The sequence below is a fragment of the Oncorhynchus nerka genome, linkage group LG11 (assembly GCF_034236695.1).
Source record: "Oncorhynchus nerka isolate Pitt River linkage group LG11, Oner_Uvic_2.0, whole genome shotgun sequence".
In the NCBI taxonomy this organism is placed as follows: domain Eukaryota; kingdom Metazoa; phylum Chordata; class Actinopteri; order Salmoniformes; family Salmonidae; genus Oncorhynchus; species Oncorhynchus nerka.
Window position 1 is genome coordinate 15,834,921 of NC_088406.1, and position 25,596 is coordinate 15,860,516.

At 45.2% G+C, this 25,596-nt stretch overlaps 1 protein-coding gene across 1 annotated transcript; it reads left to right on the plus strand.

Moving 5' to 3' along the window:
- Positions 1–24,301, plus strand: LOC115117500 (P2Y purinoceptor 3-like). Its single transcript, XM_029645970.2, has 3 exons — positions 1–184; positions 15,908–16,346; positions 16,549–24,301. Exons 2-3 carry the CDS (start codon positions 15,925–15,927, stop codon positions 17,261–17,263), a joined length of 1,137 nt encoding a protein of 378 aa, XP_029501830.1. The 5' UTR covers positions 1–184; positions 15,908–15,924; the 3' UTR covers positions 17,264–24,301.
- Positions 24,302–25,596: the final 1,295 nt, after the last annotated feature.

Sequence of the window (25,596 nt, forward strand, 5' to 3'; positions counted from 1 at the left end):
CATATCCAAATCAGTTGGACTTTATGAAGGATCTCCATTGATTGGTTTACTGATTTTTCTCACTAAAGTACTCATTTGTTTGGGCTATTTACTAGGCGACTGCCTGGTAAAACACGAGGCAGGTTTGGATCTCCCACTTGTTTACAGGAGCAGAGAAAGTCACTATTTTGTCGCAGCCACAGAGGTAAAAAAAAACAGTGTTATAATTGTACTTTATATGCAGACGACTCGAAACAACCTCATTGGCACAGTGTATAGTCATTATACCATAGTAGTCTGGAACATGTTTCCATGGAATATATAATCATTTTGGCAATGGTCCTCCGAATTAAATGCGCAGGGTGCATAGTATTAGTGAAATACCGTAAAGGGGAATTCTACGATGCGTAGTTAGTAGATTACATTTTTTTTAAACTTTTAAATTAAAGATATATACCCATTGATTCTTGAAGAATATAATTTATAGCAGCCTCGTCAGCTTAGGTCAACTGTCATACCTGTCTCCGATGTTACTGTTTGATTCCTCCACAGCTATTTTAACCTGTCTAAACCTGTCAACAACATGAAGTAGCCTATTATTCCTAACCTTCAGTGTATCATGATGAATGGTGGGGAATTTGTACTCCTATTGTTGTAATTGTGCACATTGATGAAGCCAACTCAAGAGCTGATCTTTTCTCACAAACACACTGTGTTTGAGATTCAATAATATTTCATTAGGAACCGTAAGGACTATGTCGTGCATATGGAGTATAGAACCCACTCAGATAGACACAGTTTTAACAGTCAGTTTTACAGTTCTCCATACCTCTAGCTCAGTGGAGGCTGCTGAGTGGAGGACGGCTCGAATGGCGCGAATGCAATGGCATCAAACACATGTATTTGATACCAATCCACTAATTCCCTCCAGCCATTACCAGGAGCCTGTCCTCCCCAGCACCCTAGCTCTAACTTCTGTCTGAGACATGTTTAGGCTACTCAGTGTTTCCCATTTCCCCTATATGCATTTAGAAGTGACATTTGTCGGGGATCCCTGCTAACTCTGCCACCGCTGCTGAAATAAATCCTAGGAGAAACACTTAATTATGAATAATACACATGGCTGATGAATGATATACAGTTGCTGCTATTGTTATTACAGTGTTCTCTATAACATCACTTCACACCTCACTGCAGCAAAATAGTGTGTCTGTGTGTGTTAGTGTGTACCTGTATGTGTACCTGTGTCTGTACCTGTGTGTGTATCTTTTGTGATGGAAAGCACAATATGTGTATAGTGACCACAGCAGTAAAGGTCCTTTTGGGTCGGACCACAGCAATGTTTCTAGTAAAGGTCCTGTTGGGTCGGACCACACCAGACATTAGTCAGGGTCCTGTGGGTGCTTTCTCTGGGTCCACTGGCACAGATATAGTTGACATAGAGGATGGAGGGAGATTGAGAAGCAGTGTGTATTCTATGTTAACTGTCTCCTCTCCTGGTCTGATAGGGTTAACGTTAAGTCAGGGATGGACAGACTATACAGGTTGGCGCCATTGCTACAGATGGTGGATCTGGAGAGTTCGTCACCTCCAGATGGTGGATCTGGAGAGTTCCTCACCTACAGATTAAATGCTTTGAGACCTGGTGATGAATATAAATACAATTAATTAACATGGTCTCTTAGTGTCCAGGGTAAACTGTCCTTCATGTCTCTGTAGTTTACCAACGTCTCTTTCAACAGCTGTGAACTGTCCTGCATGTCTCTGTAGTTTACCGACAGCCCTTTCAACAGCTGTGAACTGTCCTTCATGTCTCTGTAGTTTACCGACAGCCCTTTAGACAGCTGTGAACTGTCCTTCATGTCTCTGTAGTTTACCGACAGCCCTTTAGACAGCTGTGAACTGTCCTTCATGTCTCTGTAGTTTACCAACGTCCCTTTAGACAGCTGTGAACTGTCCTTCATGTCTCTGTAGTTTACCAACGTCCCTTTAGACAGCTGTGAACTGTCCTTCATGTCTCTGTAGTTTACCAACGTCCCTTTAGACAGCTGTGAACTGTCCTTCATGTCTCTGTAGTTTACCGACAGCCCTTTAGACAGCTGTGAACTGTCCTTCATGTCTCTGTAGTTTACCAACGTCCCTTTTCAACAGCTGTGAACTGTCCTTCATGTCTCTGTAGTTTACCAACGTCCCTTTAGACAGCTGTGAACTGTCCTTCATGTCTCTGTAGTTTACCAACGTCCCTTTAGACAGCTGTGAACTGTCCTTCATGTCTCTGTAGTTTACCGACAGCCCTTTAGACAGCTGTGAACTGTCCTTCATGTCTCTGTAGTTTACCAACGTCCCTTTAGACAGCTGTGAACTGTCCTTCATGTCTCTGTAGTTTACCGACAGCCCTTTCAACAGCTGTGAACTGTCCTTCATGTCTCTGTAGTTTACCGACAGCCCTTTAGACAGCTGTGAACTGTCCTTCATGTCTCTGTAGTTTACCGACAGCCCTTTAGACAGCTGTGAACTGTCCTTCATGTCTCTGTAGTTTACCGACAGCCCTTTAGACAGCTGTGAACTGTCCTTCATGTCTCTGTAGTTTACCAACGTCCCTTTTCAACAGCTGTGAACTGTCCTTCATGTCTCTGTAGTTTACCGACAGCCCTTTAGACAGCTGTGAACTGTCCTTCATGTCTCTGTAGTTTACCAACGTCCCTTTAGACAGCTGTGAACTGTCCTTCATGTCTCTGTAGTTTACCAACGTCCCTTTTCAACAGCTGTGAACTGTCCTTCATGTCTCTGTATTTTACCAACGTCCCTTTAGACAGCTGTGAACTGTCCTTCATGTCTCTGTAGTTTACCAACATCCCTTTAGACAGCTGTGAACTGTCCTTCATGTCTCTGTAGTTTACCAACATCCCTTTAGACAGCTGTGAACTGTCCTTCATGTCTCTGTAGTTTACCAACGTCCCTTTAGACAGCTGTGAACTGTCCTTCGTGTCTCTGTATTTTACCGACGGCCATTTCAACAGCTGTGAACTGTCCTTCATGTCTCTGTAGTTTACCAACGTCCCTTTAGACAGCTGTGAACTGTCCTTCATGTCTCTGTAGTTTACCAACATCCCTTTAGACAGCTGTGAACTGTCCTTCATGTCTCTGTAGTTTACCGACAGCCATTTCAACAGCTGCACATTTTCTTCCTTCTCGCCTTGCAAAACCATGACAACTTCTTTCTCGGTGACAGAGGTATCTATGCAAACCCTTTAACAAAGCATTAGAGTGGGTCTCTTTTAAGTGCCTAAATGCCACTGTAGGATCTCCTTTTGGGTGTAACTGAAAATCCGTAGCTGTAAGACTGAAGGTTTCGGAGACAAAAAGAAGATGTTTGAAGAATTGATATTGAGCTACATGCTGAATAAGCTGGTCGTCATAACATCAGATAGTCATTATAGCTTGATGCTGCACTTAGCAGAGCAGACCTGTGTCCCAGGACACTCAGGCAAAGTACTGCCTCCGTCTGCATCAAATCTGCATTTAGCCTCTTTCCAGTTGCTCCACGTTCTCCTAACTGTTCCCTAACTGTATCACCCTAGGGGGAGAAGCCAGCTCTGAAGACTGATCTGTAATGGTTAACTGTGTCACCCTAGGGGGAGAAGCCAGCTCTGAAGACTGATCTGTAATGGTTAACTGTGTCACCCTAGGGGGAGAAGCCAGCTCTGAAGACTGATCTGTAATGTTGGAGAATGTTTGTTGTTGTAATATTGACCTGTATCACCCTAGGGGGAGAAGCCAGCTCTGAAGACTGATCTGTAATGGTGGAGAATGTTTGTTGTTGTAATATTGACCTGTATCACCCTAGGGGGAGAAGCCAGCTCTGAAGACTGATCTGTAATGGTGGAGAATGTTTGTTGTTGTAATATTGACCTGTATCACCCTAGGGGGAGAAGCCAGCTCTGAAGACTGATCTGTAATGGTGGAGAATGTTTGTTGTTGTAATATTGACCCACTGTAGCATACAGAAATCTGGAAGCGAGGTGTTATCTTGAAGCGATGGTGTCCCCGCTGGGTTAGGTGAGGGTCAGATTTGGGTTCAAAATAAACCCTGGCATCTTCCACTTTTCCCATATGTCACATGTATATTTTAGAGTTATACCTTGACTGTCTTGCGATTGATTGATGGGGTCTGTTTCCATTGCTGCAATGTCTGTCTCCAGAGTGATTTGATGATTTCAATTAATTGAATGACATATGGCCTTGGCTTTAAATGTTGTGTGTGTGTGTGTGTGTGTGTGTGTGCGTTTGTGTGCGTGTGTGTGCGTGTGTGTGTGTGTGTGTGTGTGTGCGTGTGTGCGTGCGTGCGTGTGTGCGTGTCTGTGTGTGTGTGTCATTCAATTCAACAGGCTCTGCTTTCTCTCCTACAATCTAATGACCGTGGTTGAGGGATGGTAATGAAACTTGACTGGAAGGAAGGGATGTGTGTGTGTGTGTGTATAATCACTGTGCATGAGAAAGTTCAACATGATATCATTAGCCTGCTCTATCTGATGTGTCTGGTTCAGGTCATGTGATCATGTGGTTTATAAATAAGTGTGTTACACTGCCTGTGCGATAGCATGTAATCTTGGCATGCACACGCACGCACGCACGCACGCACGCACGCACGCACGCACGCACGCACGCACGCACACACGTGATGTGAAGAACTCTCCCTCATTGCCCAGCTGTGTGTGTGTGTGTGTGTGTCAGCTACTACTGTATGTGAGTTTGCACCTGTCTCTGATTGCTGAGAATTCCTGCCAGGTCAACTGGGGTACAAGTCAGTATTCGATGTCCATCTATCTCTGAGGATGTCGGGAGATGATGTGAAAACCGGCCACTAGGAGGAACAGTGTGTGCTGTTACCTTCAAGTAGGTTTGGGTTTTGCTACTGCGTAAGCCTTGGATTCCAAAGGTTGCAACTTTGAATCCAGCAATAGAATGTTTTTTTATTTTTTTTTATTTAAATGTAAGCTTGTCCCAAACATTGATCCTTACTTTACCCTTTCAGAGTTAATGACTAATTTGTCTTACAGGGGTCTGACACATAACGAGAAATACATTACAGGCAAAATACTTTACATTAACATGTACAGTGTGTGTGTGTACAGTGTGTGTGTACAGTGTGTGTGCATCTATCAGCTCCACATACATGTCAGTCCATACACACAACCAGTAGGTCACATGTCAGTCTATACACACAACCAGTAGGACACATGTCAGTCCATACACACAACCAGTAGGTCACATGTCAGTCTATACACACAACCAGTAGGTCACATGTCAGTCCATACACCCAACCAGTAGGTCACATGTCAGTCCATACACACAACCAGTAGGTCACATGTCAGTCCATACACACAACCAGTAGGTCACATGTCAGTCTATACACCCAACCAGTAGGTCACATGTCAGTCTATACACCCAACCAGTAGGTCACATGTCAGTCTATACACCCAACCAGTAGGTCACATGTCAGTCCATACACCCAACCAGTAGGTCACATGTCAGTCCATACACACAACCAGTAGGTCACATGTCAGTCTATACACACAACCAGTAGGTCACATGTCAGTCCATACACACAACCAGTAGGTCACATGTCAGTCCATACACCCAACCAGTAGGTCACATGTCAGTACATACACACCAGTAGGTCACATGTCAGTACATACACACCAGTAGGTCACATGTCAGTCCATACACACAACCAGTAGGTCACATGTCAGTACATACACACCAGTAGGTCACATGTCAGTACATACACACAACCAGTAGGTCACATGTCAGTCCATACACACAACCAGTAGGTCACATGTCAGTCCATACACACAACCAGTAGGTCACATGTCAGTACATACACACAACAAGTAGGTCACATGTCAGTCCATACACACAACCAGTAGGTCACATGTCAGTACATACACACAACCAGTAGGTCACATGTCAGTACATACACACAACCAGTAGGTCACATGTCAGTACATACACACAACCAGTAGGTCACATGTCAGTACATACACACAACCAGTAGGTCACATGTCAGTCCATACACACAACCAGTAGGTCACATGTCAGTCCATACACACAACCAGTAGGTCACATGTCAGTCCATACACACAACCAGTAGGTCACATGAGAGAGTTGGGGGAGAGAAAGGGGTGGGGTGGAGGTTAATCAGCTGCCAGGAAACGGGTACTTCAGCCATCTTACACACACAAACACACAGTGATATGGCATATTGGCACTCCCTTTCCTTCCCCTTCACTTAGTCATTCCTGGTATGAAGTGTTGTGAAACCATGCGTCACTGTTCAGACAATAGAGTGCTAGTATGTGTTGGAGATTGGCTTTGGAAGTCAGCTCTACCGATCTAATACTCTCCGACGTGTGGCTTGGACGGCGAGACGTGATGGATAATTATGATCATGATGTTGATGATGAAGGACCTAGGATAAGAAACTGATGTTGATGATGAAGGGGCTAGGATAAGAGTTTGATGAAGGGGCTATGATAAGAGACAGATGATGAAGGGCTAGGATAAGAGACTGGTGATGATGATGAAGAGGATAAGAGACTGATGTTGATGATGAAGGGGCTATGATAAGAGACTGATGATGAAGGGCTAGGATAAGAGACTGGTGATGATGATGAAGAGGATAAGAGACTGATGTTGATGATGAAGGGGCTAGGATAAGAGATTGATGATGAAGGGGATAGGATAAGAAACTGATGTTGATGATGAAGAGGATAAGAGACTGATGTTGATGATGAAGGGGCTAGGATAAGAGACTGTTGATGATGAAGGGGCAAGGATAAGAGACTGATTTTGATGATGAAGAGGATAAGAGACTGATGTTGATGATGAAGGGGATAGGATAAGAGACTGATGTTGATGATGAAGGGGATAGGATAAGAGACTGATGTTGATGATGAAGGGGATAGGATAAGAGACTGATGATGAAGGGGAGAGGATAAGAGATTGATGATGATGGTGAAGGGGCTAGGATAAGAGATTGATGTTGATGATGAAGGGGCTAGGATAAGAGATTGATGATGATGATGAAGGGGCTAGGATAAGAGATTGATGATGATGATGATGATGAAAGGGATAGGATAAGAGATTGATGTTGATGATGAAGGGGCTAGGATAAGAGATTGATGATGATGAAGGGGCTAGGATAAGAGACTGGTGATGATGATGATGAAGAGGATAAGAGACTGATGTTGATGATTAAGGGGCTAGGATAAGAGATTGATGATGAAGGAGCTAGGATAAGAAACTGATGATGATGAGGATAAGAGATTGATGATGATGATACAACAGCTTGAACCACAGACGTCCAACCGCTGAGTGGGTAGTAGGGGGCTGATAGAGAGACAGGCATTCCCACTGCTAAAATACTGTACTTTTGGCTGCGTTTGGTCCTCAGGTTTGGACCAGTACACTAATATATACATACAATTTAGCAGACACTTTATCCAAAGCGACTCACAGACATGCATGCATTTTGTACGCATGGATGGTCCCGTAGCACACAGACAGAATTTAGAGATAGTTAAACCAAGTGAGTTACTATGAAAACACCATATTCTCCATCCTCACCTGGTGGAGAGTACTGGTAGACTGAGATGAAGAGGACAGTCTTTAGAAGAGGGGGAAATAGTGCTGAGTGGGGTTGTAGTGCTGAGTGGGTTTGTAGTGCTGAGTGGGGTTGTAGTGCTGAGTGGGGTTGTAGTGCTGAGTGGGTTTGTAGTGCTGAGTGGGGTTGTAGTGCTGAGTGGGGTTGTAGTGCTGAGTGGGGTTGTAGTGCTGAGAGGGGTTGTAGTGCTGAGAGGGGTTGTAGTGCTGAGTGGGGTTGTAGTGCTGAGGGGTTGTAGTGCTGAGAGGGGTTGTAGTGCTGAACGGGGTTGTAGTGATGAGCGGGGTTGTAGTGCTGAGCGGGGTTGTAGTGCTGAGCGGGGTTGTAGTGCTGAGCGGGGTTGTAGTGCTGAGCGGGGTTGTAGTGCTGAGCGGGGTTGTAGTGCTGAGAGGGGTTGTAGTGCTGAGCGGGGTTGTAGTGCTGAGCGGGGTTGTAGTGCTGAGCGGGGTTGTAGTGCTGAGCGGGGTTGTAGTGCTGAGAGGGTTGTAGTGCTGAGAGGGGTTGTAGTGCTGAGAGGGGTTGTAGTGCTGAGTGGGGTTGTAGTGCTGAGTGGGGTTGTAGTGCTGAGTGGGGTTGTAGTGCTGAGTGGGGTTGTAGTGCTGAGTGGGGTTGTAGTGCTGAGTGGGGTTGTAGTGCTGAGTGGGGTTGTAGTGCTGAGTGGGGTTGTAGTGCTGAGTGGGGTTGTACTGCTGAGAGGGGTTGTAGTGCTGAGTGGGTTTGTAGTGCTGAGTGGGGTTGTAGTGCTGAGAGGGGTTGTAGTGCTGAGGGGTTGTAGTGCTGAGGGGTTGTAGTGCTGAGAGGGGTTGTAGTGATGAACGGGGTTGTAGTGCTGAGAGGGGTTGTAGTGCTGAACGGGGTTGTAGTGCTGAGCGGGGTTGTAGTGATGAACGGGGTTGTAGTGCTGAACGGGGTTGTAGTGCTGAGTGGGGTTGTAGTGCTGAGAGGGGTTGTAGTGCTGAGGGGTTGTAGTGCTGAGAGGGGTTGTAGTGATGAACGGGGTTGTAGTGCTGAGAGGGGTTGTAGTGCTGAACGGGGTTGTAGTGCTGAGCGGGGTTGTAGTGATGAACGGGGTTGTAGTGCTGAACGGGGTTGTAGTGCTGAGTGGGGTTGTAGTGCTGAGTGGGGTTGTAGTGCTGAGTGGGGTTGTAGTGCTGAGTGGGGTTGTAGTGCTGAGCGGGTTGTAGTGCTGAGCGGGGTTGTAGTGCTGAGAGGGGTTGTAGTGCTGAGAGGGTTGTAGTGCTGAGTGGGGTTGTAGTGCTGAGTGGGGTTGTAGTGCTGAGTGGGGTTGTAGTGCTGAGGGGGTTGTAGTGCTGAGAGGGGTTGTAGTGCTGAGAGGGGTTGTAGTGCTGAGTGGGGTTGTTGTGCTGAGAGGGGTTGTAGTGCTGAGCGGGGTTGTACTGCTGAGCGGGGTTGTACTGCTGAGCGGGGTTGTAGTGCTGAGCGGGGTTGTAGTGCTGAGCGGGGTTGTAGTGCTGAGCGGGGTGTGCTGAGCGGGGTTGTAGTGCTGAGCGGGGTTGTAGTGCTGAGCGGGGTTGTAGTGCTGAGCGGGGTTTGTAGTGCTGAGCGGGGTTGTAGTGCTGAGCGGGGTTGTAGTGCTGAGCGGGGTTGTAGTGCTGAGCGGGGTTGTAGTGCTGAGCGGGGTTGTAGTGCTGAGCGGGGTTGTAGTGCTGAGCGGGGTTGTAGTGCTGAGCGGGGTTGTAGTGCTGAGCGGGGTTGTAGTGCTGAGCGGGGTTGTAGTGCTGAGCGGGGTTGTAGTGCTGAGCGGGGTTGTAGTGCTGAGCGGGGTTGTAGTGCTGAGCGGGGTTGTAGTGCTGAGTAGTGGGGTTGTAGTGCTGAGTAGTGGGGTTGTAGTGCTGAGTGGGGTTGTAGTGCTGAGAGGGGTTGTAGTGCTGAGTGGGGTTTGTAGTGCTGAGCGGGGTTTGTAGTGCTGAGCGGGGTGCTGAGCGGGTAGTGCTGAGCGGGGTTGTAGTGCTGAGCGGGGTTGTAGTGCTGAGCGGGGTTGTAGTGCTGAGCGGGGTTGTAGTGCTGAGCGGGGTTGTAGTGCTGAGCGGGGTTGTAGTGCTGAGAGGGTTGTAGTGCTGAGTGGGTTTGTAGTGCTGAGTGGGGTTGTAGTGCTGAGAGGGGTTGTAGTGCTGAGGGGTTGTAGTGAGGGGGTTGTAGTGCTGAGAGGGGGCTGTAGTGCTGAGAGGGGTTGTAGTGCTGAGAGGGGTTGTAGTGCTGAGAGGGGTTGTAGTGCTGAGTGGGGTTGTAGTGCTGAGTGGGGTTGTAGTGCTGAGTGGGGTTGTAGTGCTGAGTGGGGTTGTAGTGCTGAGTGGGGTTGTAGTGCTGAGTGGGGTTGTAGTGCTGAGTGGGGTTGTAGTGCTGAGTGGGGTTGTAGTGCTGAGTGGGGTTGTAGTGCTGAGTGGGGTTGTAGTGCTGAGTGGGGTTGTAGTGCTGAGCGGGGTTGTAGTGCTGAGAGGGGTTGTAGTGCTGAACGGGTTGTAGTGCTGAGCGGGGTTGTAGTGATGAACGGGGTTGTAGTGCTGAACGGGGTTGTAGTGCTGAGTGGGGTTGTAGTGCTGAGTGGGGTTGTAGTGCTGAGTGGGGTTGTAGTGCTGAGTGGGGTTGTAGTGCTGAGTGGGGTTGTTGTGAGTGGGGTTGTAGTGCTGAGGTTGTAGTGCTGAGTGGGGTTGTAGTGCTGAGTGGGGTTGTAGTGCTGAGTGGGGTTGTAGTGCTGAGTGGGGTTGTAGTGCTGAGTGGGGTTGTAGTGCTGAGTGGGGTTGTAGTGCTGAGTGGGGTTGTAGTGCTGAGTGGGGTTGTAGTGCTGAGTGGGGTTGTAGTGCTGAGTGGGGTTGTAGTGCTGAGTGGGGTTGTAGTGCTGAACGGGGTTGTAGTGCTGAGTGGGGTTGTAGTGCTGAGCGGGGTTGTAGTGCTGAGCGGGGTTGTAGTGCTGAGAGGGGTTGTAGTGCTGAGCGGGTTGTAGTGCTGAGCGGGGTTGTAGTGCTGAGTGGGGTTGTAGTGCTGAGTGGGGTTGTAGTGCTGAGTGGGGTTGTAGTGCTGAGTGGGGTTGTAGTGCTGAGTGGGGTTGTAGTGCTGAGGGGGTTGTAGTGCTGAGTGGGGTTGTAGTGCTGAGAGGGGTTGTAGTGCTGAGAGGGGTTGTAGTGCTGAGTGGGGTTGTAGTGCTGAGAGGGGTTGTAGTGCTGAGAGGGTTGTAGTGCTGAGAGGGGTTGTAGTGCTGAGTGGGGTTGTAGTGCTGAGTGGGGTTGTAGTGCTGAGTGGGGTTGTAGTGCTGAGAGGGGTTGTAGTGCTGAGAGGGTTGTAGTGCTGAGTGGGGTTGTAGTGCTGAGCGGGGTTGTAGTGCTGAGTGGGGTTGTAGTGCTGAGTGGGGTTGTAGTGCTGAGAGGGTTGTAGTGCTGAGAGGGGTTGTAGTGCTGAGTGGGGTTGTAGTGCTGAGCGGGGTTGTAGTGCTGAGTGGGGTTGTAGTGCTGAGAGGGGTTGTAGTGCTGAGTGGGGTTTGTAGTGCTGAGTGGGGTTTGTAGTGCTGAGTGGGGTTGTAGTGCTGAGTGGGGTTGTAGTGCTGAGAGGGGTTGTAGTGCTGAGAGGGGTTGTAGTGCTGAACGGGGTTGTAGTGCTGAGTGGGGTTGTAGTGCTGAACGGGGTTGTAGTGCTGAGTGGGGTTGTAGTGCTGAGCGGGGTTGTAGTGCTGAGTGGGGTTGTAGTGCTGAGTGGGGTTGTAGTGCTGAGTGGGGTTGTAGTGCTGAGAGGGGTTGTAGTGCTGAGTGGGGTTGTAGTGCTGAGTGGGGTTGTAGTGCTGAGCGGGGTTGTAGTGCTGAGCGGGGTTGTAGTGCTGAGAGGGGTTGTAGTGCTGAGCGGGGTTGTAGTGCTGAGTGGGGTTGTAGTGCTGAGTGGGGTTGTAGTGCTGAGAGGGGTGAGTGTAGTGCTGAGTGCTGAGCGGGGTTGTAGTGCTGAGGGGTTGTAGTGCTGAGTGGGGTTGTAGTGCTGAGTGGGGTTGTAGTGCTGAGTGGGGTTGTAGTGCTGAGTGGGGTTGTAGTGCTGAGTGGGGTTGTAGTGCTGAGTGGGGTTGTAGTGCTGAGCTATTAGTGCTTTTTGAGGTCTGTTCAGTTAAAAAAATATTCAAACATTTACTAAATGTACTGATTAAGACTCACATTCCTTTCAATCTTACCCAGATTTTAGCAGAGATGCAGAGAAGCATATTATCAAATCAATTTTTATTTGTCACGTGCCGAGATCTTACATTAAAAATGCTTACTTTACAAGCCCTTAACCAACAATGTATAGCAAGAAAAGCCTAAATATATGCACTCATTTTTTTTTTTTTATTGAAAAAAAATAACACAATAAAATAACAATAACGAGGCTATATACAGGGGGTACCGAGTCAATGTGGAGGCTATATACAGGGGGTACCGAGTCAATGTGGAGGCTATATACAGGGGGTAACGAGTCAATGTGGAGGCTATATACAGGGGTAACGAGTCAATGTGGAGGCTATATACAGGGGTACCGAGTCAATGTGGAGGCTATATACAGGGGTAACGAGTCAATGTGGAGGCTATATACAGGGGTACCGAGTCAATGTGGAGGCTATATACAGGGGGTAACGAGTCAATGTGGAGGCTATATACAGGGGGTACCGAGTCAATGTGGAGGCTATATACAGGGGGTAACGAGTCAATGTGGAGGCTATATACAGGGGGTAACGAGTCAATGTGGAGGCTATATACAGGGGGTACCGAGTCAATGTGGAGGCTATATACAGGGGGTAACGAGTCAATGTGGAGGCTATATACAGGGGGTAACGAGTCAATGTGGAGGCTATATACAGGGGTAACGAGTCAATGTGGAGGCTATATACAGGGGTAACGAGTCAATGTGGAGGCTATATACAGGGGTAACGAGTCAATGTGGAGGCTATATACAGGGGTAACGAGTCAATGTGGAGGCTATATACAGGGGGTAACGAGTCAATGTGGAGGCTATATACAGGGGTAACGAGTCAATGTGGAGGCTATATACAGGGGTAACGAGTCAATGTGGAGGCTATATACAGGGGGTAACGAGTCAATGTGGAGGCTATATACAGGGGGTACCGAGTCAATGTGGAGGCTATATACAGGGGGTAACGAGTCAATGTGGAGGCTATATACAGGGGGTACCGAGTCAATGTGGAGGCTATATACAGGGGTACCGAGTCAATGTGGAGGCTATATACAGGGGGTACCGAGTCAATGTGGAGGCTATATACAGGGGGTACCGAGTCAATGTGGAGGCTATATACAGGGGGTACCGAGTCAATGTGGAGGCTATATACAGGGGTACCGAGTCAATGTGGAGGCTATATACAGGGGGTAACGAGTCAATGTGGAGGCTATATACAGGGGGTAACGAGTCAATGTGGAGGCTATATACAGGGGGTACCGAGTCAATGTGGAGGCTATATACAGGGGTACCGAGTCAATGTGGAGGCTATATACAGGGGGTAACGAGTCAATGTGGAGGCTATATACAGGGGGTAACGAGTCAATGTGGAGGCTATATACAGGGGGTAACGAGTCAATGTGGAGGCTATATACAGGGGGTACCGAGTCAATGTGGAGGCTATATACAGGGGGTAACGAGTCAATGTGGAGGCTATATACAGGGGGTAACGAGTCAATGTGGAGGCTATATACAGGGGGTAACGAGTCAATGTGGAGGCTATATACAGGGGTAACGAGTCAATGTGGAGGCTATATACAGGGGGTAACGAGTCAATGTGGAGGCTATATACAGGGGGTAACGAGTCAATGTGGAGGCTATATACAGGGGGTACCGAGTCAATGTGGAGGCTATATACAGGGGTACCGAGTCAATGTGGAGGCTATATACAGGGGTAACGAGTCAATGTGGAGGCTATATACAGGGGGTAACGAGTCAATGTGGAGGCTATATACAGGGGGTAACGAGTCAATGTGGAGGCTATATACAGGGGGTACGAGTCAATGTGGAGGCTATATACAGGGGTAACGAGTCAATGTGGAGGCTATATACAGGGGGTACCGAGTCAATGTGGAGGCTATATACAGGGGGTAACGAGTCAATGTGGAGGCTATATACAGGGGGTACCGAGTCAATGTGGAGCTATATACAGGGGGTAACGAGTCAATGTGGAGGCTATATACAGGGGTAACGAGTCAATGTGGAGGCTATATACAGGGGTAACGAGTCAATGTGGAGGCTATATACAGGGGTAACGAGTCAATGTGGAGGCTATATACAGGGGGTAACGAGTCAATGTGGAGGCTATATACAGGGGTAACGAGTCAATGTGGAGGCTATATACAGGGGGTACCAATGTGAGTCAATGTGGAGGCTATATACAGGGGGTAACGAGTCAATGTGGAGGCTATATACAGGGGGTAACGAGTCAATGTGGAGGCTATATACAGGGGGTAACGAGTCAATGTGGAGGCTATATACAGGGGGTAACGAGTCAATGTGGAGGCTATATACAGGGGGTAACGAGTCAATGTGGAGGCTATATACAGGGGGTACTGAGTCAATGTGTGGGGGTACGGGTTAGTCGAGGTAATTCAGGTCATGTGTACATGTAGGTAAAGGGGTAAAGTGACTCTGCACAGATAATAAGCAGCGAGTAACAACAGCATAAGAAAGGGGGTCAATGTAAATAGTCCGGGTAGACATTTCATTAACTGTTCATCAGTCTTATGGCTTGGGGGTAGAAGCTGTTAAGAAGCCTTTTAGACCTAGACCTGGCACTACTTTCCTTGCGGTAGCAGAGAGAACAGTCTATGACTGGGTGGGTGGCTGAAGTCTATGACAATTTTTAGGGCCTTCCGCTGACACCACCTGGTATCAAAGTCTTGGAAGGCAGGAAGCTTGGCACCAGTGCTATACTGGGCCGTACGCACAACCCTTTGTAGCACCTTGCGGTCGAGTGCCGAGCAGTTGCCATACTAGGTGGTGATGCAACTGGTCAGGATGCTCTCGATGGTGCAGCTGTAGAAATTTTTGAGGATCTGAGGACCCATGCCAAAACTTTTCAGTCTCTTGAGGGGGAATAGGCTTTGTTGTTCCCTCTTCAAGACTGTCTTGGTGCGTTGGACCATGATAGTTTGTTGGTGATGTGGACACCAAGGAACTTGAAGCTCTCAACCCGCTCCACTACAACCCCCTCAATGTGAATGGGGGTGTGTTTGGCCCTCCTTTTCCTGTAGTCCACAATCAGCTCCTTTGTCTTGCTCACGTTGAGGTAGAGGTTGTTGTCTGGCACCACACTGCCAGGTCTCTGACCTCCTTCCTATAGGCTGTCTCATCATTGTCGGTGATCAGGCCTACCACCGTTGTGTTGTCGGCAAACTTAATGATGGTGTTGGAGTCGTGTTTGGCCACGCAGTCGTGTGTGAACAGGGAATACAGGAGGGGAATAAGCACCCACCTCTGAGGGGCACCTGTGTTGAGGATCAGCGTGGCAGATGTGTTGCTGCCTACCCTCACCACCTGGAGGCGGCCCGTCAGGAAGTCCAGGATCCAGTTGCAGAGGGATGTGTTTAGTCCCTGGGTCCTTAGCTTAGTGATGAGCTTTGAGGTAACTATGGTGTTGAACGCTGAGCTGTAGTCAATGAACAGCATTCTCATATATTATGTTTCTTTAACAAAATAACCACTAGTCAGGAGGATACAGACACCTCAAGAGGTATGCTTACATAAAATGTATTTTACATAGAATTAGCTAAGCATAATGATTATGGCTCTAGATTGCAGGAAAGGGGTGTTTCAGGTGTTTGAAAATGCGAAATTCTCCTACTTACGGACAGGGAGCCTAGAGCCACCCCCAGCCATCCTCACGTACTTTGTGCCCTCTCAGATTTCCAGGGTGTATAATGCCCCTGGGTCTGTGTGTAGCAAGTGTAAAAATGTATCCATCTCTGTCCGACCCAGAAAGAACAGGTGCAATGGATTATGGTAATTGTAGTTATTTACCACATTTCTGCACTGAACAAGAATGAAAACTACAACTCCCTTTAGCCCAGCGTCCCACATAGTTCTTGACTTGATTTCTCTCTTGAATTATTTGATTTCTCTCTAGAGCGTTGGTCTCACAGAAAAACTAAATAATACATGGAATTCAAGTAATTGAACCGATGTCAGTCAATTAGTTGTTTAATAACCAAAACAGTACAACATTTCGATTAATCACTCAGCACTACATGGTTATCAACTTTGATGTGATTCATCCTGGCCTCTCTTCTGTTTCAGAATGTGAAGCTGTTGCCATGTCGATATCCTCTCTAGAAGTGTTCTCTACGGAACCTTTCCTCATTGGAATGTTCACAGCAGAAGGTTCCTCCTCTGGACATTACACAGAACCCCACTTGGAGGAATACCTCATCGCCATGGGCGATAACAATGTCACATGGCCAGTCTGCACCTATAAGGAGGATTTTAAACGCTTCCTACTTCCTGCCGTCTACAGTGTGGTCTTCCTGATTGGTCTGCCTCTGAATGGGGCGGTCATCTTGAAGATCTGGAGGTCACGACCCAACCTGACCCGGAGCAACGTCTACATGCTCAATCTGGCCACGGCTGACTTCCTGTATGTGATGTCACTACCTCTGCTCATCTACAACTACGCCAGTCATGACTACTGGCCCTTTGGAGAGCTGGCCTGCAAACTGGTCCGCTTTCAGTTCTACAGGTAGCATAGCTACTCATTAACTGACATATTCATATCATAGTTCTATAGATTACTTAAAATACTCAAACTCATATACTTAGTCCTACAGGGAATAATCAGTCATATACTGAATGTTACCTTTCTGTGGACAGATATTTGAGTGTATCGTAGAGAGAGAACCCTGTCATTATAACATCATTGATGTTATTTATTGTTCCCACAGTAACCTGCATGGCAGTATCCTGTTCCTGACCTGTATCAGCCTCCAGCGCTACGTGGGCATCTGCCACCCTATGGCCGGCTGGCACAAGCAGGGGGGTCGCAGGCTGGCACGGGTGGTCTGTGGGGGTGTGTGGCTGGTGGTCGCCCTCCTCTGTGCCCCCACGTTCCACTACGCCTCCACAGGAACACAACGTAACCGCACCGTCTGTTACGACCTGAGTCCACCGGAGCATTCGGCTGACTACTACCCCTATGGGATGGCTCTGACCTGCCTGGGCTTCCTGTTGCCTTTTATGGGTGTGGTGGCATGCTACTGTCGCATGGGTCGCCTCCTCTGCCGCCCGCCATCCTATCAGGGCGCTACCATGGCAGCCTCAATGGAGAAACGGGACAAGGCGGTGAAGATGATAGTCATCGTGGTGACGGTGTTCGCTGTGAGCTTCCTGCCGTTCCACCTTACTAAGACCATGTACCTGTTGGTACGAACCTTACCAGGTGCTCCGTGTGCGACACGGAACCTGTTCTCAGTGATCTACAAGTGCACCAGGCCTTTCGCCAGCATGAACAGTGTTCTAGATCCTATACTGTTCTACTTCACACAGCCACGGTTCCGCAGGAGCACCAGAATACTGATCACCAAGATCACCACTCTCAGAGACAGGGAACCAAGGTGTGAGGAAGTGAAAAGCCCTAGATTATTCAGACCCCATGTTTAATCAAGGGTTAACTGGCTTTGAGACAAAGGAACCAAGGAGTATGTAAAACAACCATAGTCCACAGTTGTGTTACACCTAGATACATGGGTTCTGGGTAGCTAGAACCGATCCAGAACCCTCATTGACTTCTGCTCTGCCAGCATGGCAACAAGTCAGTGTGTTTGCTAGTGTGTCTGCTTGTGACTGTATACTAAAATGCATGAAGTAGTCAGCCATAACACTGCTTTTGGTTGCCATAGTATTATGTAATGTATCCTGTATGTCCGTGCACATTGCTAGTTGTTTTCTATATGAGCCACTAGGTGGCGTGTATTACCTACACATCCCATGGCCTTATTTATTTTTTATTTTACCTTTATTTAACTAGGCAAGTCAGTTAAGAACAAATTCCTATTTACAAGCCTATCCAAAGGCAAACGGCCTCCTGCGGGGACGGGGCTTGGGATTAAAAATTGTAAAAAGAATATAAAAATATAGGGCAAAACCACACATCATGACAAGAGAGACAACACAACACTATTTAAAGAGAGACCTAACACAACATAGCATAGCAGCAACACATGACAACACCGCATGGTAGCAAAGGATGCCTTAGCGGGATAATCCACCCCAAACCACTAATTCCACTTATCAACCGTGTTGCATGTTTTAATGTATTGTTTAATTCACCTTTATTTAACCAGGTAGGCCAGTTGAGAACAAGTTCTCATTTACAATTACGACCTGGCCAAGATAAAGCAAAGCAGTTCGACAGATACAACGACACAGAGTTACACATGGAGTAAAACAAACATACAGTCAATAATACGTTAGAAATAAAAGTCTATATACGATGTGAGCAAATGAGGTGAGATAAGGGAGGAAACGGTAGTAAGTTAGAGATGGGCTGTGTACAGGTGCAGTAATCTGTGAGCTGCTCTGACAGTTGGTGCTTAAAGCTAGTGAGGGAGATAAGGGAGGAAAAGGTAGTAAGTTAGAGATGGGCTGTGTACAGGTGCAGTAATCTGTGAGCTGCTCTGACAGTTGGTGCTTAAAGCTAGTGAGGGAGATAAGTGTTTCCAGTTTCAGAGATGTTTGTAGTTTGTTCCAGTCATTGGCAGCAGAGAACTGGAAGGAGAGGCGGCCAAAGGAAGAATTGGTTTTGGGGGTGACCAGAGAGATATACCTGCTGGAGCGTGTGCTACAGGTGGGTGCTGCTATGGTGTCCAGCGAGCTGAGATAAGGGGGGACTTTACCTAGCAGGGTCTTGTAGATGACCTGGAGCCAGTGGGTTTGGCGACGAGTATGAAGCGAGGGCCAGCCAACGAGAGCATATAGGTCGCAGTGGTGGGTAGTATATGGGGCTTTCGAGACAAAACGGATGGCACTGTGATAGACTGCATCCAATTTGTTGAGTAGGGTATTGGAGGCTGTTTTGTAAATGACATCGCCAAAGTTGAGGATCGGTAGGATGGTCAGTTTTACAAGGGTATGTTTGGCAGCATGAGTGAAGGATGCTTTGTTGCAACATAGGAAGCCAATTCTAGATTTAACTTTGGATTGGAGATGTTTGATGTGAGTCTGGAAGGAGAGTTTACAGTCTAACCAGACACCTAGGTATTTGTAGTTGTCCACATATTCTAAGTCAGAACCGTCCAGAGTAGTGATGTTGGACGGGCGGGCAGGTGCAGGCAGCGATCGGTTGAAGAGCATGCATTTAGTTCTACTTCTATTTAAGAGCAATTGGAGGCCACAGAAGGAGGCATTGAAGCTCGTCTGGAGGGTTGTTAACACAGTGTCCAAAGAAGGGCCAGAAGTACACAGAATGGTGTCGTCTGCGTAGAAGTTGATCAGAGACTCACCAGCAGCAAGAGCGACATCATTGATGTATACAGAGAAGAGAGTCTGTCCAAGAATTTAACCCTGTGGCACCCCCATAGAGACTGCCAGGGGCCCGGACAACAGACCCTCCGATTTGACAAACTGAACTCTGTCAGAGAAGTAGTTGGTGAACCAGGCGAGGCAATCATTTGAGAAACCAAGGCTATCGAGTCTGCCGATGAGAATGTGGTGATTGACAGAGTCGAAAGTCTTGGCCAGATCAATGAATACGGCTGCACAGTATTGTTTCTTATTGATGGCGGTTAAGATATCGTTTAGGACCTTGAGCGTGGCTGAGGTGCACCCATGACCAGCTATAAAACCAGATTGCATAGTGGAGAAGATATGGTGGGATTCGAAATGGTTGGTAATCTGTTTGTTGACTTGGCTTTTGAAGACCTTAGAAAGGCAGGGTAGGATAGATATAGGTCTGTTGCAGTTTGGGTCAAGAGAGTCCCCCCCCTTTGAAGAGGGGGATGACCGCAGCTGCTTTCCAATCTTTGGGAATCTCAGACGACACGAAAGAGAGGTTGAACAGGCTAGTAATAGGGGTTGCAACAATTTCGGCAGATCATTTTAGAAAGAAAGGGTCCAGATTGTCTAGCCCAGATGATTTGTAGGGGTCCAGATTTTGCCGCTCTTTCAGAACATCAGCTATCTGCATTTGGGAGAAGGAGAAATGGGGAAGGCTTGGGCGAGTTGCTGTGGGGGGTGCAGTGCTGTTGACCGGGATATGGGTAGCCAGGTGGAAAGCATGGCCAGCCGTAGAAAAATGCTTATTGAAATTCTCAATTATAGTGGATTTATCGGTGGTGACAGTGTTTCCTATCCTCAGTGCAGTGGGCAGCTGGGAGGAGGTGTTCTTATTCTCCATGGACTTGAGTGTCCCAGAACTTTTTTGAGTTTGTGTTGCAGGAAGCAAATTTCTGCTTGAAAAAAGCTAGCCTTGGCTTTTCTAACTGCCTGTGGATATTGGTTTCTAGCTTCCCTGAAACATTGCATATCACGGGGGCTGTTCGATGCGAATGCAGAACGCCATAGGATGTTTTTGCGATGGTTAAGGGCAGTCAGGTCTGGAGAGAACCAAGAGCTATATCTGTTCCTGGTTCTAAATTTCTTGAATGGGGCATGTTTATTTAAGATGGTTAGGAAGGCATTTAAAAAAAAAAACAGGCATCCTCTACTGACGGGATGAGATCAATATCTTTCCAGGATACCCCGGCCAGGTCGATTAGAAAGGCCTGCTCGCTGAAGTGTTTCAGGGAGCGTTTGACAGTGATGAGTGGAAATCGTTTGACCGCTGACCCAGTACGGATGCAGGCAATGAGGCAGAGATCTTGGTTAAAAACAGCAGAGTTGTATTTAAATAACACAAATATGTTAAAACAATATTTGTGAACACGTTTCATTTTGTCATTATAACAAGGTTGGTAGCAACGTTTGAAAATCGTTGTGGAAATCTGTTGCAGATCAAGTCAATTTATGCTACAAAACCCACAATGCGATGCTCTCTTTCTGGGCTGGCTATCAGGAAAACGTAACTACACACAATAGCCAAATCAATATCAGCATGCAAAATAGCTAGCTAGCTTTAAAAATCACCTAAACAAACTACATTATCAATTTAGGAGGCTCTCTCACCAAGCGAGAGCAGAGGACGTTGCCTTTTTCCCACGTTTCCCACAGACACACATTGCATTATGGTACTTGAAGGAGAAAACACACTATATACAGTGATGAGAACCATGTAGCTATGACGCGTTCCTACATGATTTCCTGCTTTCGCAGACGCACCACTTAAAATTTAAATCACGAGGGAAACATTTTTTTATCCACTGATGGAACATAGGCTTTCACGAAATTGACCTGTTTCATTTCTCGGGGCGGATTATCCCTTTTACAGTTTCTCAATTGCTTAGACACAATTCCTGGAACAACTCACCGTTTTCTCAAATCTTCACACACAATTGTAAAAACTCACACCCAACGGCACAAACATCTAACTTCTGGGTCCCGATTCAAACTTTGCCCTCAGACAACACACACAAACTGTCAAAAACACAGACTACATGACTGTTTGTTACACACTGGAGGGATTTATTCAAAGTACTGCTACCAACATGTTTAGAATAGGTTTTCAGATCAATTATTTTGAATTTTGTAAAATCACAGCACTGACTATCCAGATAACCCTTTCAGGAACACCCTGGAGAGAGAACTTCAAAACACTACTGTAATAAATACCTCATACATTAGTGGATAAGGGAATACTACTGTAATGAATACCCCGTACATTAGTGGATAAGGGAATACTACTGTAATAAATACCCCGTACATTAGTGGATAAGGGAATACTACTGTAATGAATACCCCGTACATTAGTGGATAAGGGAATACTACTGTAATAAATACCCCGTACATTAGTGGATAAGGGAATACTACTGTAATAAATACCTCGTACATTAGTGGATAAGGGAATACTACTGTAATGAATACCCCGTACATTAGTGGATAAGGGAATACTACTGTAATAAATACCTCGTACATTAGTGGATAAGGGAATACTACTGTAATAAATACCTCGTACATTAGTGGATAAGGGAATACTACTGTAATAAATACCTCGTACATTAGTGGATAAGGGAATACTACTGTAATAAATACCTCGTACATTAGTGGATAAGGGAATACTACTGTAATAAATACCTCGTACATTAGTGGATAAGGGAATACTACTGTAATAAATACCTCGTACATTAGTGGATAAGGGAATACTACTGTAATAAATACCTCGTACATTAGTGGATAAGGGAATACTACTGTAATAAATACCCCGTACATTAGTGGATAAGGGAATACTACTGTAATGAATACCCCGTACATTAGTGGATAAGGGAATACTACTGTAATAAATACCCCGTACATTAGTGGATAAGGGAATACTACTGTAATAAATACCTCGTACATTAGTGGATAAGGGAATACTACTGTAATGAATACCCCGTACATTAGTGGATAAGGGAATACTACTGTAATAAATACCTCGTACATTAGTGGATAAGGGAATACTACTGTAATAAATACCTCGTACATTAGTGGATAAGGGAATACTACTGTAATAAATACCTCGTACATTAGTGGATAAGGGAATACTACTGTAATAAATACCTCGTACATTAGTGGATAAGGGAATACTACTGTAATAAATACCTCGTACATTAGTGGATAAGGGAATACTACTGTAATAAATACCTCGTACATTAGTGGATAAGGGAATACTACTGTAATAAATACCTCGTACATTAGTGGATAAGGGAATACTACTGTAATAAATACCTCATACATTAGTGGATAAGGGAATACTACTGTAATAAATACCTCGTACATTAGTGGATAAGGGATTACTACTGTAATAAATACCTCGTACATTAGTGGATAAGGGAATACTACTGTAATAAATATCTTGTACATTAGTGGATAAGGGAATAATAGTGTAATAAATACCTCGTACATTAGTGGATAAGGGAATACTACTGTAATAAATACCTCGTACATTAGTGGATATGGGAATACTACTGTAATAAATACCTCGTACATTAGTGGATAAGGGAATACTACTGTAATAAATACCTCGTACATTAGTGGATAAGGGAATACTACTGTATATGCTGTTTTGGTCAAAAACCTGACCTTTGAAAAGTCACACTGACAGAACATGTAAGGAAGAGTCCATGCACAGTAAAATACCCATTTTCCAAAAGCTTCATTTCCAAATGTACAGGTTACTCAGCATCGAGAAAACAATCGAGAAAAACTGTAAATTGACTTGTATCTGTTTTGGCTGTGGTGTGCTATTCCCAGTGTGTACTGTACCTTTTCTATCTAATAGGTATTTAGACATTTTAAAAGTGAGAATGTCAGAGACAAATATTTCATGTCTTGAAATAAGCACTGATATGGACGACATGTGTCCCTGTAGATTGACACTGAGGCTTTGTGATCTAATGCACTAGTCAATATGATGTCAATATTATTATTTTGCCATTACAAAATAAGGTATAGTGTCCTTGTAAGTACACAAGTCTCCAAGAGAATATCACAGGACTAGTTCCTCAAACCAAACCTATCGGCCTGGATTTACAGATCTGGTGCTGTCCCTTGGTGTATCAGCTGCAGACGATTGGATTGCGCAATAACACTGGCTTGTTTTCACAGGTCATTTTCAAATCTGATGTTTTTGTTCCCAAATCTGCCGGGAATGTGGTGTGTGTGTGTGTGTGTGTGTGTGTGTGTGTGTGCGTTTGTGTATGTTTAACCTCTGCCTTAGCTTAAGGTCCTTAATGAAGTGATAACATGAAGGTTAATATGTGTGCACATGTCTGATAGGAGCCAACATACAGTGAGCCCCAGAAGTATTGGGACACTGGCAATGTTGCAGTTGTTGTATTGCTCTGTTCTCCAGCACTTTGAATTTGAAATTATACAATGACTAGGAGGTTAGAGTGAAGACTGACAGTGAAGACTGACAGCTTTTAATTTGAGGTTATTTTAATCCATATCAGGGAGAACCGTTTAGACATTACAGCACTTTTTGTACATAGTTCCCCATTTTAGAGAACTAAAATTATTGGGACAAATTCACTTAAATGTGGATTAAATGAGGCCTAACGTTTAGTATTTGGTCCCATATACCTAGTACGTAATGATTACATCACGCTTGTGACTCTACAAACTCGTTGGATGCATCTTCTGTTTGTTTTGGTTGTGTTTCAGATTATTTTGTGCCCAATATGAATTAATGGTAAATAATGTATTAGTTCAGAACCAAAAATGTACCTGATTAATGTAGAAGTGTTTAGAAATATATTATATTCTTATTTACAATAAAAGTGACTCCATAATGACACTACATTATTTACCATTCATTTCTAAATGCTCCATTGGATACGTTTCTGTGTCACTATATCATTTTTTACAGTTAAACTTATTTTTATAACATGGAGAGAACTTAATTATATTTTGGTTATAAATTCGTTTTAATTCATTACTTGTGTATAAATGCATTTATTATTTGTACTGTTTTATACATACACATGCATGTCCATAGTTACCTCTGCCTACCTTCTCTCCAATTAAGGAGCCTGTTGACACTGTAATAAACTTGCTATTCAAATTAAATGTTATTAGTCACATGTGCCGAATACAACAGGTACCTGTAGACCGTACAGTGAAATGCTGAATACAACAGGTACCTGTAGACCTTACAGTGAAATGCTGAATACAACAGGTACCTGTAGACCTTACAGTGAAATGCTGAATACGACAGGTACCTGTAGACCTTACAGTGAAATGCTGAATACGACAGGTACCTGTAGACCTTACAGTGAAATGCTGAATACAACAGGTACCTGTAGACCTTACAGTGAAATGCTGAATACAACAGGTACCTGTAGACCGTACAGTGAAATGCTGAATACAACAGGTACCTGTAGACCTTACAGTGAAATGCTTACTTAACGAGCCCTTAACCAACAATGCAGTTAAAAAATATATAAGAATAAGGAATAAAAGTAACAAGTAATTAAAGAGCAGCAGTAAAATAACAATAACAAGACTATATGCAGGGGGTACCGGTAGAGAGTCAATGTATGGAGGCACCGTTTAGTCGAGGTAATTGAGGTAATATGTACATGTAGGTAGAGTTATTTAAAGTGGCTATGCATAGATGATAACAACAGAGAGTCAGGTAATTGAGGTAATATGTACATGCAGGTAGAGTTATTAAAGTGACTATGCATAGATAATAACAGAGAGTGAGATAATTGAGGTAATATGTACATGTAGATAGTTATTAAAGTGACTATGCATAGATAACAACAGAGAGTGAGATAATTGAGGTAATATGTACATGTAGGTAGTTATTAAAGTGACTATGCATAGATAACAACAGAGAGTGAGATAATTGAGGTAATATGTACATGTAGGTAGAGTTATTAAAGTGACTATGCATAGATGATAACAACAGAGAGTGAGATAATTGAGGTAATATGTACATGTAGGTAGAGTTATTAAAGTGACTATGCATAGATGATAACAACAGAGAGTGAGATAATTGAGGTAATATGTACATGCAGGTAGAGTTATTAAAGTGACTATGCATAGATGATAACAACAGAGAGTGAGATAATTGAGGTAATATGTACATGCAGGTAGAGTTATTAAAGTGACTATGCATAGATGATAACAACAGAGAGTGAGATAATTGAGGTAATATGTACATGTAGGTAGAGTTATTAAAGTGACTATGCATAGATGATAACAACAGAGAGTGAGATAATTGAGGTAATATGTACATGTAGGTAGAGTTATTAAAGTGACTATGCATAGATGATAACAACAGAGAGTGAGATAATTGAGGTAATATGTACATGCAGGTAGAGTTATTAAAGTGACTATGCATAGATGATAACAAC